A 23,532-nucleotide genomic window follows, 5' to 3' on the forward strand; every position below is an offset into this window, starting at 1 on the left:
TGTTTTATTTTTTTTTTTACTTAGACTTACTCTCATAATATCAACGTCTACAATCTGAATTGTTGGTCTTTGGGTTATACTGGTAACTATTTAAGTAACCAAGTACCTAAAAATTACTTTTTACATTTATTTATCACACCATTTGGGGAAAATATGATGTCCAGGGGGGTACCGCTCGTGTTTTTTGGAAGGTGTTTTTCAATATAAAAATTATTAAATCAATGACCTATGGAATAATAAATTATATTTTATGTGATTTTCTGGAAATATATTTGAACCTATGCTAAGTTTTGTATACCTAACGATTCGGCGTGTAATTATCTATCAGAAAAATATAAATCATAAAGTTTGGTTGTGTATTATAGGTTTTTTACAACATATGTTCCGCAAAGTTAAGAAATAACGTATTCGCAGCTATACGTAAGCCGCCTGGACGTTTTTCAAAAATATAAGAAAACCTATTTTCTTTAATATAGGGTGACCATACGTCCCGTTTTTCCACTTTGTGTCCCGTTGTCCCGACAAAAGTTATACGGGACGCATTTTGTCCCGTATTTTCAAGTAGGTCCCGTATTATTCCCGTTTTTATTCTACGATATTTTTGTATCACAATATTCAATAGAACATCTAATCTATACTTATCAGAATTATTTTTAGATTTTTGTCTTAACAATAAATTATTATAATTACCGCGAGTTGAAAATAGAGAACTAATAATGTCACATCATTATCGACAACGTTAAACCGACGATTATAAATACTAATGATATAACGATAACGTACAAAATGTTATTAATATTATTATGTTGATGTGTGACGTCGTCTACTAAATAAGTACAATTCCATCCGCCACAACCAGTTTGTTGCCAAATATAATGTCTATTTTTATTTTTTAATATCTATGTAAAATTATAAATATAATTTGTTATTATTATTTATACGTGAGTGTCGAGTTCACGATGACATTTGTCTCACTTCAGTCAAAACCATTCAGCAGTAAGGACGTCTATGCACGTCCTACTCAAGGTTCTGACTTCTCAGCACAACAGCCTGCACAAATCAGCCGTTCTCACCGCTATCAACAGGGCAACAGCGCCCAACCAGCCGTGTCTACAGCTTTCAACAGGGTAGCAATACCTCATTGAACAGCTGTTCACTCCGCATCGACAGGGCAACAGAGCCCACAGCTAAGCCGCCCAAAAAGCGGTCTTATTAAACTCCTTCCGCAAAAAGCTGTTGTGGGGCCGCGCCCTCACATTGCCGCAGCATCCCATCCCTATACCCCCACTCTCAGACCCCCTCCGCAAAAGCGCTCTTTTCAGGGCGACAGGTTAACCACCTTAAGTGCGTTCCCAACCTCTGCCATGGGCAAAACTGGGATCAAGCGAAAAGGCTCTAATCCCACTCACACCACTAGTAAGAAAGGCCGCTCACGCGTAACACCTACCCCACCTTTTAACTACAAAGACGGCCCACATCGTGACTCCCCCCCATTACCAACTCTGAATGCAGCCTATCATCTGACACAACCTCCGACATGACTTCCAATCCAGACACAAATACCTCCTCACCACCTCAACCAAACCAACTTCCGACCAGCATCTTCCAAAGAAAACCTCCACCAATAATTGTTAGTTCCAATGAATGGAGGAAATCGGCACCGATTATTTATAAACTCCCTAATTTCGAACCAACCTCCTGTCCGATCAACTTCCAATGGACAAATAAACATACAAACTGAAACTATTGAACAGTTCCGACTAGTACAAAGACACCTTACTGATTTCCATACATTCAACTTACCCGAAGAACGAACCCTCAAAGTTGTCCTCAAGGGCATACCCACTGATATTACTACTGACGAACTAAAAATCGAACTTGAATCTAACAATTTCACAATAAAATACATTCGACGCTTCGGTACTCCAGAAAAATCGATGCCAATGTGCTTAGTGCACCTGTCACAAAACAACTCCTCCAAAGATATTTTCCTTTTAAATAACTTATTCTACCTGCACATCACAGTCGAAGCGTACAAATCTTCAGGCCCTGCGCAATGCTTCGCATGCCAACGTTTTGGCCATGGTTCGTCCAACTGTGGTCACCCCTTGCGCTGCGTAAAATGCGCAGGCAACCATGCTGCTAAAGTTTGCACTAAAACCAAAGAGCAACCTCCGAAATGCTGCAACTGTAGTGGAAATCACACAGCAAATTTTCGAGGATGCCCCTCCTACATCACTGCAGCAAATAAAATAACCCCGACCACAAAAAAACCAGCTTCCATCACACTTCCTCCTCCCCAAAATCACGCTAAAACCTCACCCGCTCACAGTATACCCATACCTCCACCAACAACCTACGTAAATTTAACATCCGCCCACAATAAATTCGTACCTCCAACAACTTACGCAAATATAGCTAAAAACCAAATCACTTTGCCAGCAACAACAACTTCTGGATTAAACCTGAAATCAGTCCTTAGTTTACTAACAGATCTCTTAACAGCTTTATCCACAAATCAAGACCCCAAGACTCTACTTGAGACAACCATTAAGTCTTTTCTAGCCATCTTAACTGCCACTCAAAATGGATAATCTAAAGATTCTATTTTGGAACTCCAACGGAATCATCCACAAATTAAATGAACTACAAGCCTTCACACTTAAACTTAAAATTGACATAATTCTACTAAATGAAACGAAGCTCCCCCCCCCACTCGTAAACTTCACATTCCCAATTACTTTACCTATAGAAACGATCTTCCATTGGTCCACGGTTCCCCTGCACACGGTGGTACGGCCGTTCTTATTCACCGTCGTTTCGTTCACCAACACGTGATCCTAAACACAGCTATCCAATCCTCCACCGTCCTCATACAACTTAACGGTCACGAAGTACTGGTTTCCACGGTTTACAAACCGCCGGGCGCCTCTCTGACGACCAACGACCTAGACATACCCACACTGCGCCATGGCAATTATCCGCAGGCGACTTCAACGCCAAACACCCCTTATGGTACAGCCACTCAACTAACGCAGCTGGCAAAACCCTCTTTGAACACGTCCAAACATCTGACTATTCCATAGTAGCACCCACTTCCCGACAAACCAACGACACAGACCTGACATATTAGACATAGCCCTTATACGAGTTCCCTTTCCTATCCAAATTGACAATTTAAACGAACTATCTTCTGATCACAACCCAATATATCTTGAAATCCAGTGCACGCCAGCTTCTTCTTCCCCTCCAACAACAAACCACTTCATCAACTGAAAGAAATACAACAAAATATTAACCGACCTCCCAAACACGACTACTCAACCGCACACTAACATACATTTAATTGATCTTCAAATCGATTACCTGACTAAAAATATACAACACGCTATTGAAGCCAGCGTTTTCAAACCAAATCACAAGAAATCTTCAAACTTCTTACCAACCGAAATTCAACTAGAAATAACAAACAAAACGACATCTAAATGCTAAAATCCTTTTCATCCGCGACATACTTAAAACCCACAGAACTGACTCTTGGGATATCTTCCTAAATACTCTTGACCACCAAGATGGATCCATTTAGAAACTCAACAAATGTCTTCTTCATAAACGTCCAGCCCCCCACCCGCTAACAGGCCCAAATGGCCAAGTATTCGAAGCCATCGACCGTGCCAACCTAATAGCCGACTCCTTTGAGCAACAATTCCAAACTAATCCTGGCCCCGACATTCCTGAAGTAGCTATCACCTGCCAAAAACTAAACGACCTCACCACTGACCTACCAAACCTATTTACCACTCCTGGATCTGTCAAAGACTTAATACACGGCCTCAAAAAGAAAAAAGCTCCAGGCGAAGACCAAATTACAAACACAGCTCTCAAATTTCTACCCAATAACGTACTCCTATCCCTTACAAAGATCTTCAATAGTTGTTTCAAATTATGTTACTTCCCAACTGCCTGGAAAAAAGCCGTCATAATTTCAATCCCCAAACCAGGCAAAGACCATAACCTACCCAACAATCATAGACCGATTGCTCTACTCTCCTCCCTCTACAAAATTTACGAACGGCTTATCCTCGGTCACTTGCAAAAAGCCCTCCAAAACAAAATTAGACCCGAACAATTTGCCTTCAGACCTGAACATTCCACAACACTTCAACTAATTAAGCTCACAGACCAAATCAGCCAAAACCTTAATAACGACTTACAAACAGCTGCAGTTTTCCTTGATGTTGAAAAGGCCTTCGACCGTGTTTGGCACGACGGCCTCCTTCACAAACTCATTCTCTTAGACATTCCAATTACTATCGTCAAAACCATCCAATCCTTCCTCACCGGTCGCACATTCATAACTAAAGTTGAACAATCCTATTCGTCCACCAGAGCAATCGCGGCCGGAGTCCCCCAAGGCTCTTGTCTTGCACCGACCCTCTATCTATCCTACATAAATGACCTACCAACAATCAACAAAACTAAACTCTCTTTGTTTGCTGACGACACTATGTTCTACACCACCGACAAAAACCCAACTCGTGCCGTCATACAATTACAACATCAACTTGAACTAACCGCAAACTGGTTCCACCACTGGCGAATAAAAATAAACGCAAACAAAACCGTAAGCATCCTTTTCAGTCGCAAACACACTAAACACTTACTACCACTAACTATCAACAACCAAACTATAAACTGATCTAAACACGTATCCTATCTTGGAGTCACCATAGGACATCAATTAAACTTTAACCAACATATAACCAATATAACCAAAAAAGCTACACACACCCGTGGGATGCTTTACCTCTTACTAAACAAAACTAGTCCCGTACTCTTGACAACCAAACTCAACATCCTTAAACTATACGATTCCCCAATACTTACTTACGCAGGCTCTTCCTGGGGTCCATTCATCTTTTCTTTTCAATGGCGCAAGCTTGAATCCGTCCAGACCATCGGCATTCGAACGATAACGGGCATGCCCACTTACGTGAAGAATGTCATTCTTCTAAAATCTGCCAACATCAACTCTATACAAAACTCAACACAATCCAAAACCCAGTTCTATAAAAATTCTTTCTCTAAATTTGACCATATCAGACTACTAGCTAAAACAAATTCCCCGCCGACAACCAAACACCTTCACAAACCACTCCCCCTTGTGTGGGCGGAACAAACTAACTGATTACTACAAAACCCCAAACTACAACCTATCCCTTAATACTTTCTTCCACTAGCAAAGGCGCAAGCCTGGTATAGTTTAACAGGTGAATCCAGTCCAACAAAGCAAAGCAAATCACGATGACATTCACAGTGTAGTCGTAGTCGTAGTGACGTAGTGACGTGTCACGTGTAGTTTATTAAGCTTATTTAAAATTCAGTGTACCATAATACCTAATTTGTTTTTTAAAATGCCCAAAAGACGGTGCGTTTTTACTCCACAATTAAAATTAGAATTTCCTTTTTTACAAGATGCTGACGAAGTAGGAAAAATATTTTGTAAGTCAGTGTTTTCTATAGAAAATGGTGGACATTCAGACATAACACAACATGTTACAAAAGTAAAAAACATTTACTGGCATTATCAGCTGCATCAAAACACGAAAAGGTAACTTCTTTTTTTTTAAAAAATGATCCGAGTGGGTCCACTGACGAAAGTAGACGTACTGCAGCACAAGAAGGGATATTTGCATTTCATACCGTGATACACAATCACTCATTTCGATCAATGGACTGCACATCATCTCTTTTAAAACAAATGTATAATAAAAAATTTACATGTGCGAGAACTAAGGCTGAATCGATTGTTTTAAATGTGTTAGCTCCTTTCGCCATGCAACAAATTTGTAAGGAAATATACATATTATACTTATTAATATTTTATTTGTATTTAAAAACTATTATACAGCATACATTTAATTTGTTTTTTTTATATTAATATATTTAGTTAAAATTAGAATTTCCCTTTTTTTTTAGTTAAGTAACTAAAGTGTCCCGTATTTTTATTTTATTTTTATGGTCACCCTAATCTAATACCATAATTTAGTTTATTGTTATGTTTATAATAGTCCAATATTAAAGAACCTCGTGTTGATGAATGTAGAACCAAATCAACTTTTAATTCTTGGCTAAATTTAAAAATTTTAAGAAGTTCTAAATTTGGTTTTTTCATTGATGTACCTAATATTGATATTTTATAATAGTTATAAAATAAGTTGAATTAATTTTTGCCAAAGTGAATGCATTTATTATATTATTAGTAGTTACTACCTATATATTTATTTCGTAAATTATTGTTATCATCTTTTGAATTTATTCCGTCTTGCTATAGAATGGTATGAATTTTAGTTCCGTGATATAAATAAGCAATAGAACATAATTAATTTAAATGTTTTGAAAATGTCAATGTTAATGTAATTTTGTTAATAATATATAATAAATAATTAAATACATAAAAGTTTCAAATTTATTTATTTATTTATTATTATGAAACAGGATAAGCCCAATATAAATTTTGATATTAATCTTAAAGCCGAGTACGTTAACAGTAAAATTAATAACAACAATATAGTGAAAAAAAATAACATTAATAGGAAATAGTTGAGTTTCCCGCTAAAAACAACAATTTAGTTATTAATATAGTTACCAACCTTTTTCAATTCACCAATTCCATTAATAATGCATTTATTGGAAAATAAACAATTTGACGTTATATACACCGATTTAAGTAAGGCATACGACCGTGTTAATTATTTTACACTCGTTCAAAAACTAAAATGTATAGGTCTACATAGCAATTTATTAAATTGGCTCAAATCTCATTTCAGTGACAGAGTAAATTATGTAAAAATCTACAATGTACTTTCTAAACCCTCTCCCCCTTTTTTTATCCTTATTTCTATGTAAAATTATTAACTATCACTTATTTATCCATTATATTCATTATATTTACCAAAAGGATGTTTACCCATAAAATTAAATAAACAAATTAATAAGAAAATTAAATTAATTCTGATTTTGGAACTTATATCCATTGTTTTAATCTTAGAAGTAATTAAAATAAATCTTTCTATAAAATATATTATTTGCCTGTTATTTTAAAATCAGAATTAATATTTATTTGTGGTGATAAAAATAAATGAAATTCAAAATATTTAATGTTTTTTTTTATATTAATTGCATTTTATTTGTAGATATCAATGGCAGATAAAAATCAACCGCCGTCTTCGGAAAATTATAAACACTTAAAGCTTCCATGGTCTGAAAATTCATTAATGCAAAGGCGGATGAATAGATATGTTGCAGAATGGGAAAGACAGAAAGTCGATGCTGCAAATAATAAAATGGATGAGATTACAAAAAAAGAAAATACCTTGGAACTAAAAAACGATAATCAATTACAGCGATCCCTGCAATTCAATGATTACTTGCTGTTTATTTCAACTTCTCATAATTAATCGAACAGTGCGAGTAGATAAGTGTGAGTCATAATATACCATGTTTGATCTTTTAAGATAACTAATTGATACATAGTATAAACTAGAGCCCGACAAAAGTTCCAGCTATTCAATTGACATTTAGGTAATTGATTTGACGAACAAAATAATTAAAATTTAATCATTAAAGCTTTGGCGCACAAATGTTTGGCGTGCCGTGGTTGCGGTGTAAGTTTTACCAACCAGACCAATACACTCGCCGCCTAAATATCGTTGTTGACTTGATTCCGTGTGTGAAGGGCTTTGTAGGCTAGACAGGCACGGATGTAGAATAAATTAAACACGCTTTTTGTGCCGGACGAGTGTGTGTTGAAATTCGTTTATTGTCAATGAATATAAGTCGTTAACCAAGTAAAATGCGCGGGTGACTAGGCGTACAATTATTGCTTTTTCTTCGGGTGCTCGAGCTCGCGCGTGCAGTGATTGCGTCGGGTCGCGAATTCGGGAACGTAGTGGACGTGTTCGTCGATGGGACAAGAGCGAGTTGAAGCCTGGTTCAACTAAAAATGCTCGCTCGTCGCGGAATCGCGAAATGGACGGGGCCGTGCGCGTCGTAGCGCATTTCGAACATGTCGTGTCGTGGGTCATTACATCTCGAAGTTGCGATCGTCGATGCGCGTGGTCGTGGGCACCTACCCACGTGTAAAATGGCGCCGAACGTCAGAGTTCTGGTTGGCGGTTTAAAAGTTACGTCGGACTTGTCGCGGTTGTGGCTCGGTCGAACGTCGTGAGCTTTTCTTCGCGATTCGCGCACCTTTGGCATGACGATTTCGCTCGTACTGCGCGGAGTGGGGGTCGCGATCGCTGCGTCGCGGCGATAGACACGTATATAAGATTCACAATAGTCGCATACAGATAAAAATATAAAAACGAATATAATTCAAAATAATTGTGAACGAATATAGAGGTATAATTCACGTATCAAAAGTGGTAACGTCGGTCGGACGGGTCGACCAGCAAAGTGGCGACAATCGGTGTCGCCACAAACCGTAATATTATCTTATCATAATCATAATATTAACATCCAAATATCATAACTATAGTTTCAATCGTATTATTCACTTCGAATTTTGTTGTTGTCCAATATGCACAGCTTTATAGTGCTTAAAGATCTTTTTTTTACTTGGCTGTTTTTTACACAGTGTACGACGAAATTTTTTTGTTTTGATGTTACCAATATTTTACTTCAATAAACTTTTTTTAATTTTACCTTGTGGATTATTATATAAACGTTTTTGCCACCACGAGGCCATCTCTTTATTACTACTGTGGTAATTACATCTAAACCAGTTGCAGATTTTTTTTGCGTGGAGAGGGGCAGCCAGACAAGGTGTATACGCAATTGAGTGAGCAAGCCGATCGGCACGACAACGCAAGATACGACCTCCGTGATTCCAGATTTCATTATAATTTATCATTAAAAAGTTTGCATTTTATTTTGTTGATATTAACATGACTATGAAGCAACCTCTACTATCTATAAGCCTTGCTCGTTTGGAGTTGAACCAAAAAATGTCGAAACAATTGCAAACGATTTATAAACGCTGTTCGATCCGGACCGAGTGTATGCGTTATCGGCTGCACTCCAACAATAGCGGGGATCGTGCGTCATTTTATCTTTTTTTGTGCGTCGTTTTGTCGTTAGACGTATTGCTTTTCTTTTGGGCAACAAACGCGTGGCGTTTTTGCGTTGTTACTTTTTCGCCGACCTTTCTTGTGTCGAGGCGGCTCCGTGTGACGTGATCGTCGTGTCGCCATATTTGGCCCGAGTTGCACATCGTTGTACGTGATCGTACGTTATTTTGCCTTTAGTGCGCTGTTTTGTCGTGAGACGTATTATTTTCCGTTTGTGTAACAAACGCGTCGCTTCTTTTTGCGCTATTACATTTTTTATCGTCGGACATAGTGCCGGACGATACGCGCGTGTCAAGTAGCTGTCGCAACCAAGTGGTGTTGCGTACGTCAATTTCTGACTTGTCGGCTGTCGGAAACAATTTTGTGCACGTCGTGTGCTGTGTGCGAGATTGAGTCCCGGAAATCCGTCATATTGTACATAACTCCCGTCCGTGTGGTCTCAACTCGCCGCCTGTCGACACTACGTCCGCGTATGTGTCCGTTGACCTGTGCTTGTCAATATTGCAGATCCGCCGTGGTGCGTTGTACGTCGTAATCCGCTCGTTGCTTACTGGCGAACTACGCAATTGCGAGGTTGAGACCCGGTAACCCGTCATAAAACGTAATTCCCGTCCATGTGGTCTCAACTCGCAACCGGTCGTCAATTGACCCAGACTGTGTAATTGTACCGGGCACTTACAAAGCTAGGAGGACGCTCTCCCAGCTCCGGATTGCCGTCGCCAGTCAAAAACCGTATTACGTATTATTGTATATAATTTATTTATTTATATAATTGTATACGCCCACAAATGGACTCAGAAAAGTTTTTTTTTTTTTTATCATATACATAATAAGAATTAAACATAATAACATAAACAAATTAGCTTTACATATTATATCAGTATTTGTATTTATAATAGATACTAGTAGGTACATGATAGTACTGTTAACATTTGAATAATATTGATTTCAACCTGGTTAAATTGATGAATAAATAAATGGAAAAAATTGAAATTATTGATTGAGTTACCAGAAATTAGCATTCTATTGATCGGCGCGAATTGACTATTACTATTACGATAAGTGGGTACATAAAATGTTTTTAATACACGACTATTAGTTTGAGGGACATTTAGAGGTATTTGGCTAAGTAGTTCTGGACAAATTATTTGAGAATTTAGCAGTTTATACAACCAAGACACATCATGAAAAGTTCTTCTATTCTTAAGCGACTCAATATTATATTCACTAGCTAGCTGTTCGAGCGAGACGTCAGTTCTACTAGACTTATATGCAAGTGCACTCAAAAACCGTTTTTGGACCCGTTCAATTTTACTAATTAGTCCAGTTTGGTACGTATTCCAAATAACTGAGCCATATTCCAGAATAGAGTGTACTAAGGAACAATATAATAATTTAAAACAATTAGGGTCATTAAATTCTAAGCTGTTTTGTCGTATAAAACCTATTACTCTAAGAGCTTTATTACACGATATGGTGATGTTATTTAATTTTATCTCCTAAATAAACTACCAAATTTCACAAATAGAGCGCGCCACTCGACGGGGTCCTGGACACTAACATAACAAGTACAATTGTCAATTGGTCATGGATCACATTTAGGGGCAACGTCTTGCCCGCATGTGTTGTCCCGTCTTACAAGTGTGTCTCGAGTAGGTGTAGAAGCAAGCATGTCATTGTTATCTAATGAAGGAAATGTTGGAAACTGATTTTTGGTGATACCTAGTTTATCAGAAAATTCAATTGTATTTTAAACCCAATATTAAATTAAATACTATTTATTACTGTTTGAAGCATTAAAAACTTTGGTCTTTTTATGTTTATATGGTTTCTGTATCGATAAAAGCTCGTTATCTTCATAGTTGTCAGTGAATTCAATAGCAATTCTTTCATGTCTAGATCGCTTTTTGGAATCTAACGCTGAACCAGAGAAGCGACGGAAGCTGACCACTTGCACCGTTGAGTCTAAACCTTCCCAAAAATCTTCCTGGGAATGAGACATCTAGATTCATAACACCGAATGAATATACAAATGTAGACGAAATGTATGCTTGTAAACCCATTGTAGGTAACTCTACCGAAGATAAGCAAATATTGGCAGAAACAATAGATTCGAACGTAACTTTTACTGTCACACCAATTGATTGGATCAATACGTAAAATGCCATTGAATTTATTAAAAAAAAGTTTGCCAACTTTCATAGGATGAAGTTTACCAACGTTATTATTATCCGAAATTATAATAACAAGTACCCCGGTAAAATTTAATTAAGTTAGAATCGCGACCGTGCGAATTTAATTGTTCTGAAGACATGTATGTAAGATTAGTATTGTTTGGCATTGTGTTGAAATTCGACGGACTATAGTCATTAACAACTATTGCGTGACCAGTACCGTTCTTATCGCACGAGTTATTAATGCACGGGTCACATTATGCTGGTTGCCAGCTGCTGCTTACCAGCGGCTGGTAGTAGTACCAGCAAGCAGCAGCGGGCAATCTGGTCACACTACTGTTGCTGCTACTCGCACTCTCCAGTTAGTTATTCACTATTCAGCAACCATGTTGTCTGTCGTTTCACGTAAAAAGTTAATTAAGCAGTTGTTAAGAGAGGGTGTCAGGGAACTTAGTTTAGAAATGCTTAACCAGCTTCACCACAAACAGAGACGATGGTGGGTCAGGCCATGGATACAAAGAAGGGAAGAATTAGGGGCATCGTCAAGACTTCTCCAAGAACTGAAAGAAGAGGATGCAGAAACATACAGAAATGTTTTAAGAATGACGGCCCCTCAATTTTAAGAATTGTTAGAATTAGTTGAACCTTTAATTAAAAAACAAGATACAGTATTCAGACAGGCAATCCCGTGTAAAACGAAGCTGGAAATTACTCTAAGGTATCTCGCAACTGGAGATAGTTTTAGGTCTCTGGCGTTATTATTTAGAGTACCGCACAACTCAATTTCAGTTTTTTTACCTGAAGTGTTGTCCGCTATTTATGAAGTTCTCCAACCATTATTAAGGTAAGTAATATAATTCAAACTTATTTTTGATTACTTTAAGTAATAATCACAAAAAAATGGAACAAAACTACAAAATCTAAATTAATAATTTGTTTTTTTTTTGGTTATGGTACGTATTTAAAAAATATCACATCATATAAAATAAGTTATAAACAGTTTGAAATGTAAAAACGATGTATTATATTATGCTTCTGTACATTTTTATAAACAAACTCAAATAATACATACAATACATTTTATATATTGTCGTCGCCATCATGCAACAAGTCTTCGGGGTTTTTACAAATACTTATTAATGCTTCGTTCAGAATATCCATGTCTTGTGGAGACTCTCTCTCCGTGAAGCACGAGGCAGATGATTCACTATATGTGTTTTCAGGTTCACTATACATAGTAGTCCCAATAAATTCGTGATCAAAAGCAGACATACATTTTTAGTTTTTTAAGAAGATATAATTTATTATACTATCCATTTAAAAATACATTTTATTATATAAATTTATAATACTCATTATAACACTTACCATACAGCCGAGTTCTTGTTCATAAAATCAGATTCTAAAATGTTACAAACTGAATTTCCCAAACTTAAATTTTTTTCATCCTAATGTAGATTCATTTTTTTTTTTATTTCTTACAATAGTTTCTCAGAATTTCCTATTTTGAATGTAGACTTACAGCGTTCAGTATAAACTATAAAATATGATAAATATTAAGCATGTATACAGCCAAAATGTTTTTCAACGATAGAATTATCAGGTATATTCATTAAGAATCATCGATGATTTTAAATAAATAATGTAACTAAATTGTAATAATAATAAATTAAACCAAATTATAAATATATATAAAAGATGATTTTTTTAGCATGCTCAGTGCTCGCCCCATTTTTATGCTAAAATTATGCATATATTCAAATTCTGAATATAAAAAATATTAATTTGGAATTTTTAAATGCAATTAAAAACGATAATTTCTAGTACTTTGATTTTTCACATCATTTAAGGAGTCGATACCAACTTAGGTTTAAGTACTCGAAAATATCATCTTTAATTACATTTAAAAATTCTAAAAATCAGAATTTGAATGTATGTATAAATTAAGCATACAAATGGGATATTGCTTAAAAAATCACTTTTTATAATATGAATTTCAATTTATTATTATTTGGAATAGTTTTTAAATACTTGTTAAAAGAACCAGAATTATTACTTAAGACTGAAGATTACGTCGCACCGGCATGTGTTATCTCCGTCTTACATACATACAACATAGTAAATTTTTGTTCATCAATTTAAATAAATTGTTTATAAAGCTAGGATTTACAGAGGAAATTTATTGAACTATTAGTGGGTTAGAAATTAAAATATTTCTCTGCACTATCAGTAATTGAGGCCAATTTACGCCACTGAGTGCTGTCACACACTCACACATTGTAACATTTAAGTTCACACTTTTAAACAGTATGAATAAAATTAATTTAATACTTTACCTTCACTCAATTCCAGTAGTAGAATACAATTTTAGGTAGTTACTACGCAAAATCCATAAAAAGAAGAAAACAATTATAGGTCAGAAAGGAAGAAAGTGTGGGAGTCTAGAGACAAATATTCGACTCTTGTCGAACACTGAACTAGTTAGTTCGCTATACTAAAATTGAGTATACCTCCAAGCAATTAAACGCTAAGCTACAGAATATAGATGCTAGGCGGCTAAGCTAATAAGTTCTAACGAAAAACGACTGATGAACCTTATTTATCTTAGCAATGACCAAAACGTCCAAAACCGGAAAAACCAAAGAGTGGTTAGTAATGTTGGTGTTTTAATAAGATCATAAAGAAGAGTGTGTTACGTGCTGTAGTAGCAAAACCATACTACTTAATATATTGATAGAAAATTATGAACACATGATGATAAAGATAAACTCTGTTTACAAGATAACAAAGCCTTACAGCACAGGGAATACTTTGAGATAGCACTACTAGGATTTCCGATAGGAGTCCCGGGAGTTTCCTTATGAGCACTTAATGTCTGCGTATTATAATACCCAATTGGAGTAAATCAGGAATTCCGGTAGTAATCGACTTTGACTCCTTAAAGATATCACCAGAAACTTCTTATAGGAATCACTTAAAACTCTAAATAGGTATTCCAAAAAACTCCTTATACGAATCATTAGAAACTCAAAATAGGCATCCCAAAACATTCTTTACAGAAATCACTAAAAATTCCAAATAGACATCTTCAGGCAAACTTCTTATAGGAATTACCAAAGACTCCTTGTAGAAACAATCTTATTCTAGAAAAAAATAAGTTTATTATATATATATATACTACAAAATATGTGGTCAACTTTAACCGGATGTTGTATTATTGTAAGAACGGCCCTAAGTAAGTTACATGCAGTAAAGTGAACAAAACGGACTGTGCGCGCAATATATATGTTTACCTTTTCTTTATTAATTATGACTCGTTATTTGCACATATTGCGCACACAACCACACACCTCAAGTTACTACCTTCTTATATGTATATTTATAAGGATTTAATTATATGGTAAATTGACTTACTTTAATTTGATTGGAGACCCGCTTGATATTAGATGGACGAAGGAAGAAGAAATGGACTTGATATTGAAACACTTTGTATTTATTTTTAATCAACAACACAACTTATATATTTGAAATATTTAAAAGAGTATATTTATTATTTAAAACGTAAAATATTATAATGAACATATATTAATATAACTTATTACGTATGACTGCCATCAAGGGCGAACGCGGAGAGAGAGAGGCTCTGTGTGTCTGGCCGGTGGTCGAAGGGTATCATCTGAGCACAGATTATAACGGTTCTTGTAAAAAAAGAGTAAGGACATAACTATAAAAGACCACAGATGTTTATTATAATATAAATATCTGTGTGACCGTATTATACAATGTTATAATATAATATATTATATTGAGGGACATAATGATGACACTCTTTTTGTATTAGCTAGCTGTGAAGAGTGGCTATAATTACAAAATTTTTCAGCACATAGAGTTTTATTAGTAAAAAATATATTCATAAACTTTGGGTAAAATATAAAGGAAAGATACAGTTTAATTAAAAAAAAAAACTTTAAAACCATTTTCATCTAACGTTAACGTAGAACCGCTACAACTGTATGCGTTTAAGAACATAGTGTAAATGAAATGAAAAGTGTAGTAAGGTTAGCTGCGTGTGGCATCCTACTTAATGGCAATTGAACATAAGGTATAGATACTAAGATAATTGAACATAAGGTATAGATACTAAGATAATTGAACATAAGGTATAGATACTAAGGTAATTGAACATAAGGTAACCATGTTTATGATTACTTTATGATTACTTACATGATTTCGTGGTTATGTTAGTGGACAGTAGTAACAATTTTATTATATTCTCTTTGAAGATATGATTATCAATATCGATATTTTTCTAAAAATAGAATTGTCGTTGGATTTCCTATTTCCGGTAATATTGTAGAAATAGCTTGCTAATTCAGTCAGTAGTCACAATGGGAAGCTTTATAAGTTGCTCAAAATCAAACTCCCGCAAAAAGCACCGGCCACTACCGACAGAACCTGACCTGGTACCTTCATCCAAGTTAAGTAATGAAGGCGATTATAATAATTGCATCAAATTCGAGCCTTATTATTTTGGGTTCATAATCTTTAGGTAAAAAAGAAGGAAAAATAGCCTTATTACGTTCAAAAACGAAAAAACGCTCTAAAACGATAAAAATATACTGAATAATTTATGTTCAATACGTGATTTTCTGGAAATATATTTGAACCTAGGCTATGTTTTGTATACCAAACGAATCAGCGTGTAATTATCTATCAGAAAAATATAAATTCATAGAGGTTGGTTGTGTATTATAGGTTTTTTACTACATATGGTCCGCAAAATTATGAAACAACGTATTTGCGGCTATACGTAAGCAGCCTGGACGTTTTTCAAAAATATATGAAAACCTATTTTCTTTAATATTGCACATATCGACTTGATTCTTTTTTTTAAAATGATCAGAATGGTATCCTTAGTCATATTTTACTGTTGGAAAATTTCCATCAACCCTAAAACTGAAATAATGGGGTGAAAATTACGATATTTTGGATCGTCACAAAATAGTATTGTTCGTAGTAATTAAAAAAATAAAATACATATAGTACAATGACAAAAATCATAAGTATTTATTCGTCATAAAATGGTCTATCAGAAAAATATAAATTCATAAGGTTTAGGTGAAAAACAAAAGAAAATTAAGCTTACGTTCAAACGTTAACCAGCTAATATTACGATATTTTGGATTATCAGAACATACATTTATTTGAAGTAATTTAGGAAAAAAATATCTTTAGTTCCATGACAAAAATTATACTTGCTTAACCGTCATGACTTGGTCTATCAGAAAAATACATTTTCATAAAGTTTAGGTAAGAAATAAAAGTTTCATAGGCTTATGTGCAAACACAAAATAACCCGCTAAAACGATGAAAATATGCCAAATATTTACGTTCAAAATGTGATTTCTAAAGAAATATATGAAGCAGAGGTAAGTTTTGTACATATAAAGATTCAGTGTGATATTTTCTATCAGGAAAATATAAATTTTTATAGTTTAGTTGAGAAACACAGTTTTTTATACTACATTTGGTGCGCAGAGTTAAAGAACAACGTATTCACAGCTATACGTAGGCAGCCAAAGCTTTAATAAATAACTATGAAAAACTATTTTCTTTAATATTGCACATATCGACTTGATTTTTTTTTAAAATGATCAGAATGGTATCCTTAGTCATATTTTACTGGTGGAAAATTTCCATCAACCCTAAAACCGAAATAATAGGGTGAAAATTATGGTATTGTGGATAGTCAAAACACATCATTTTTCAAAGCAATTTAAAAATAAAAAAATCATAGTACTTTAGCAAATGTTATATGAAACTATTCAACACATAGTGGTCTATCAGAAAAAATTATGTTCATAATCATTAGGTAAAAAAGAAGGAATAATAGCCTTATTACGTTCAAAAACGAAAAAACGCGCTAAAACGATGAAAATATACTGAATAATTTATGTTTAATACGTGATTTTCTGGAAATATATTTGAACCTAAGCTAAGTTTTGTATACCAAACGATTCGGCGTGTAATTATTTATCAGAAAAATATAAATCATAAAGTTTGGTTGTGTATTATAGGTTTTTTACAACATATGGTCCGCAAAGTTATGAAATAACGTATTCGCAGCTATACGAGTATTTCCCATTGTTACACTATTTTAATACCTTCTCAGCGGTATATTTATATATTAAGTCTGTCTTAATAGTTTTATATAATTTATTATAAGTTAACTTTTTAACAAACAGTTTTAATTTACAAGTGTTAACTTTATTTATTACTATTAACAAAAAACCTTTACCTTTTACGTAACTGCAGAACGATACGTGCCTTCGTCGTTAAAGAAGTATTGCAGTAAACAAGTGGTGACAGCACTGTAGTAAACCCACGCGTTTACGGAAAGCCTACTAATACAAAGTCTAACTACAACAACATCACGCCACCGGAATAGGCCACTACTCTAGGTATCCAATTAGGTTTTTACTGGATCAGCTCATTTATACCGTCTATGACGGCATATCGTTCTTTCCTAATCACGGCATGTCTCCATATAAATAGGAGGTCTTTCTGAGTTGTGCAGAGGGCAGTTTCAAGTAACTTTGTACACACACGTTTCACCCATGCTTACCAAGAGCCTCTAGGGCAGCGTTTCTTAAACTTTTTTATCCGTGGAACCCTTTTTGACGTCCACTTTTATCGTGGAACCCCTACTTTGTTTTCTAGCTTTTAAGCTTTTTGTTAGGATTATTTGCAAAAAAAATATAATTATTTCATATACTTATATTGTGTTAAAGGTACTTAATTAAAAAATATGTTAAAAAAAATAATAAAAATAATAAAAATTGTATATAATTTTACTTTAACAATAATTACTTAATGAGATGCGTGAAATTGCTTTTTATTTTGTAAAATATTCTTAATATTGGGCTTTATTGATGAAAGTTGTAATAACATATTAGGTTCGGCATCAAGTCTGTTGCGGTATTTTGTTTTTGTCGATACATAGGTAGAGAACCCCGTTTCACACATATACGTGGTTGCAAATGGTAAAAGTGCCAACACGGCCTTTTGTGACAATTGAGAATATTCATCTTTTGAACTGCACCAAAATTCTGCTAATGGCATTGATTTAAATTTTTCTTGCAGCGATGAATCAGATGTAAATTCAATAAAGGTTTCATATTCTTTTGCTGACATGGCTGGAGGTCGTGTATTGACAATAAATGGATTTTTAATCCACAGTTCATTTTTATATTTCACCTGTTGGTCATTTGGAAAATACTGGTTGAATCCTTCACTCAATCCAGTGAGGTGCTGAATAATTTCCTCAATGAAAACTTCATTAATTTCGACCTCTTCCTCTTTCGAAAAGCATTTAATTGTAGGAAAGCAATCAAACTCGTTGGAGCTCATACAAATTTTCCAAAAATCTAACTTTTTCTTAAAAGCATGAATTTTTTCGTGTGCAGTAAAAACATTTACGTGTCTGCCTTGAAGTGTGAAATTAAGCTCATTGATCTTTGTAAAAATATCACTTAAATAGGCGACTTTAAGTAGCCACATTTGATCAAGAAATCGATCTTTTAATTCGAAATTGTGTTCCAAAAAAAAAGCACGTACCTCGTCCCTTAATTCAAAAATACGAGTTAGTATCTTTCCTCGAGATAACCACCTGACCTCGGTATGTAAGAGAAGAGAAGTATGTACACTTCCCATGTCCTCACATAGGATTTTGAATAAACGATTTTGAAGAGGCCGAGATTTTATGAAGTTTATGATTTTTACGACTTCATCAAGAGCTTTCTTAAAACTAACAGATAACTTTTTTGCAGCGAGTGCCTGTCTATGTATCATACAGTGGCTACTAGAACAGTTTTTTGCAATATTTTTAATACACTGTACAGCTCCATTAATTATACCACTCATAGCCTTTGCTCCATCGGTACAGATATCAACATAGTTTTCCCATGGTATTTCATTTCCTTCAAGAAATGAATTTAGAAGATCAAATATTTCAGCTCCAGTAGTACGTGTTGGTAGAGATTTGCATAAAAGAAGATCTTCCAATAATGTGCTTTCGTGTTGATACCTAACGATGACAATTAATATTGCAAGCCCAGCTACATCGGTAGACTCATCCATTTGTAATGCAAATTTGCACGATTTGAGACGAAAAATAAGTTCATTCTGTATATCGGCTGCTAAAACATTGATACGATTAGCTACCGTGTCATTCGATAGTGGGATTTTAGATATTTCTTTTGCAGATTTTTCATCTAACATACATTTTACCATCTCCATAGCACAAGGTTTTATAAGACTTTCGGCAATTGTGTAAGCTTCACCGCGTTGAGCTATCTGATAGCTAACTAAATAAGAAGCTTCGGTTGCTTTTTCATTCACAGTTTTTGTGGTTTGAACCATACAGTTTATTGATTTTAATAGTTCGTCACGCTTTCGAATAAAGAATTCTACATTTTTTTCTTTAAGTTCACCGTGAACAGATTCTAAATGACGACGCATTTTAGCTGGAGCCATAGAGCTATTTGGAAGATTTTTGCTGCAAATAACGCACTGAGGATTATCATTATTATTCATAAATCCTAATGATATGTAACTTTCATCATACTTTCTACATTTTTTAAAATATTTTGGGGTGATTTCATTTGTATCATTCTCATTATTACTATGGTTATCAATATGACTTGAGTTCACCGCAAAATATTCAGGTTCTTGAGAGGAACGTTTTAGAGTTCCTTTTTTAAGCCATCTCTCCATATTGCAAATAAAATAACAAAACCAACTTTGAGACAAACAATAAAATTATAACACACTGCACTCGAATATAACGCACAGGTCACAAGACACGCGGTAGACTGTCGCGTTGTATTGAAACGTTGAAACGTTATTTTATTCGTTTATCTGTTTTTCAGAAATTCAAGCTATCGCGGACGGCCGTGACCAATCAGTACTTTTATTAACGACACACAAATATTATTTATGAATAGTACTAGTACCTATGTTACTCATATGCTTATCGTTATCGACGGTCGTTTCTCTTAAGTTCACGCTATCGCGGACGGTCATAACCAATTAGTATTTTTATCAACGACGTTCAAATATTATTTCTGTATACAAACTGTATAACTGTATAAGCAGTATAAGAACACATTATATTATAGAAGTATAGAGGTTAGACTGTTAGAGTATAGAGATAGACTATTCCATATGACATATTATACATTATTATTTAATATACAAACATTCTTTAGTTAGACATTTTTAAGTAATTTTCTTGAAAATTTTGAAAAAATTACTTAAGCTTCGCGGAACCCTGAAGTGATCTCCGCGGAACCCCGGGGTTCCGCGGAACACAGTTTAAGAAACGCTGCTGTAAAGTATGTTGAAAATGGATGATGAATAAAATAAATAGACTATAAAATAGCTATTAATAAATTGCAGTTCATAAAACTTGTGTTACAAGTTCTTCTCGGTGCTATTTCCTGTATTTTCGTTCGTTTTTTATAAAGATTATCCTTATTGTCTTTTTTGTTATTAATAAAGCAGAGAAATTATTTTATTTTTCGTTATTATAATATTTTTTTAATTTCTAAGGAACATATTAATATACAGAATTGTTTACTACGTTTTCAACTATGCATTTTGTTTAATAAATGCAGATTTTATGACTTCAGTTTTATTAAGTATTTAATTCATTATTATTAGAATTCTGATTAGTGAATACTAAATGCATTTTTATTTTACCTAATTATTATTATTATTATTATTATTACAGAGTGATGTGCTATAGTAAATATTAAATAATACAAAATATATGTTTAGGATTCGGTTTAATTTTGATGGGTGGATCAAATCAAAATCAAGTGAAATTATATATGATTGGAATACAGCAGCATTGCCTTTAGCCGAGATTTTGATTTGAAAATAACAAAATTATGAACGCGTTTCGTGTCAGCCTATTATGATTTTGAGAATAGTCGTAAGATATTTTAGAGGACAATCAAGTCTTGATTGTTTTAAGCTTATCAGAGTTAACTTTCTTTGAAATCCACTTGATGTTAAATTGCGATAGAGACTATTTTGGACTTAAGTACAATACCACTGAACCACTATTAGAATAGGAAACAATCGGATTTATTGTTATTATGAATCGAAAACTAGAAGGATAAGTTAGGTTAAGTACTAATGTGTAACTTATTACATCACCAAATTTATCAATTGAAAACATTTTTCATAGAAAAGTTAATTATTAATGATCGTATCAATTTCTGGAATAAGACGTTATACAAATTACATATATGTTATTTATAATTTTTAAATCATATTACTCATGCCTTTTGTTATAAAATTCTAATCATAAAATATTTATATTTTTATTTTTACAGGCAACTAGCAAGTCCTGAAAATCTTAGCAAAAATTAGCTTGAATAATTTAAGTAATTAAATTGTAAAATATTTTACTGAAATTCAAAACCATTTTATTATTATTATTATTACATTGAGTTACCAATATTTTTGTTAATTTATGTCGTAGTTGTATATACTCATATAAAAATGAAAACTACGAGCGAATGACCCAGCCACCTATGCTCATCTTAAAATAAAATAAATTAATAATTTATCCATTATTATTGTAACGGTTTTTCTCCCGTATGCGTCCGCTGGTGTCTGGTCAGATTGTTTTTCTGAGAGAACGACATATTACAACTGTTTGCGTCCGCCGGTGTCAGATATATCAGATGGCAGCTAAGAGCAAATAAATTATCGCACACGTATTTTCTCAATTGTAATAAATAATTTAATAACCATAGGTTATCTTATTAAGTTGTTATGGTATAGGTACATGCTAACTGGTATTAGAACGTGAGTATTTTAAATAACGTATATTTTACAATATAATGTACTGAGAATTAGATTATTTGTCAACACAATGTTTCAAGCCAGTGTTGTGTTTATCTCTGTTTAATGTAATTATATTGAAAAAAAAAATAAGTTTAAACTAATTTTATGAACTGTGACTGAACCGGAAATCATTAAATCATATTTAATATGATTGTTATTTAATTTATGCTTATTTTTGCTATTAAATAGTTTTAACTTGGTCAAATTTGTAAACAAAAAAAAAACTTTTTATACGAAAATCGTAAAAAAAAATAATCTATCCGAATATGTAAAAAAATAGTGTTTCTATTTTAAAAAAATGCAAGTTGTACTGCACATGCACACACCAAAAGTGTAAAAATATTGAAAATCATAAATAAATGTGTATTTAAGTACCCCCTGGGCCCTCTAAAATATTAACTTCAATACAAGGTCATTCAGCTGAGATATTTAGTAGTACCTTAAATTGCGATTACACTTTATAAAGAAAAATAATTAAAGGTCACACTACTAAATTTGGAGAATTTGAAATTAAAATAACTATAGATAAACTAGTTATATTTTTAAGATTTTTTTAGATACAGTATGAGCTATACATATTGTTTTAAATGTTCAATCCTTAGCTATAAAACCTAAACATTTTATGAATTTATGACTACCAAAAAATTTGTAAATTTTCGATATTTTGCTTAATTTCAAAATTTAATGGTATATAGAAAATGGTAATATAATCATCCAGTAAAAATTGCAAGTACCTATCTTCGGTTATTAGTGTTTTAGTTACATCAAAAAAACTAAATCAATTTTTTCAATAAATCATCGTGTAATTAGCTAAAATAATTGTGTGTCGAATTTCAATTGTTTAGTATGCAGGCTTTCTAAAGATGCATATGGTATAAAAAACACACGTTTTTTGTTTTTAATGGCGATACGGAGTAGAAACTCAGGTTAAAAATCTTTAGCTCCATAACAATATAGGTAGGTACATGAATGATGTATTTACCCTGGGATTTCGTGATGACTGACGATGGGCTCCATGTCGATAGTATCAGCCGTCGGTGATATTTTAAATGGAAACACATCAAGTCTAGTCAGTAATGGTGACATCACATCGATGTTGTCATGGTTGGGGACGTTTATGTTCGGGCGGTACAGGGCGTCTAACAATACGTCACTATCAGAATCCCGAGCTGAAAATTGACATGGATTACGATTAAAATACATAAAAAAAAGTTATATTTTTTGACACAGAACATATACACGACTTTAATGTAGGTAAATTGTATGTATAGGAGAGCGGTTCCCAAACTTTTTCGTCTCGCGGT

At 33.8% G+C, this 23,532-nt stretch overlaps 1 protein-coding gene across 1 annotated transcript; it reads right to left on the reverse strand.

Annotated features, from left to right (window-relative positions):
* Positions 1–18,178: 18,178 nt before the first annotated feature.
* Positions 18,179–20,083, reverse strand: LOC113557751 (zinc finger BED domain-containing protein 5-like). The gene has a single exon (XM_026963305.1). It carries the CDS (start codon positions 20,081–20,083, stop codon positions 18,179–18,181), a length of 1,905 nt encoding a protein of 634 aa, XP_026819106.1.
* Positions 20,084–23,532: the final 3,449 nt, after the last annotated feature.

This window comes from Rhopalosiphum maidis, chromosome 3, assembly GCF_003676215.2.
Source record: "Rhopalosiphum maidis isolate BTI-1 chromosome 3, ASM367621v3, whole genome shotgun sequence".
Lineage (NCBI taxonomy): Eukaryota > Metazoa > Arthropoda > Insecta > Hemiptera > Aphididae > Rhopalosiphum > Rhopalosiphum maidis.

What these genes read in the sequence shown, in the direction of transcription:
- LOC113557751 (XM_026963305.1), bottom strand. Translation starts at nt 20,083, where the DNA reads ATGGAGAGATGGCTTAAAAAAGGAACTCTAAAACGTTCCTCTCAAGAA.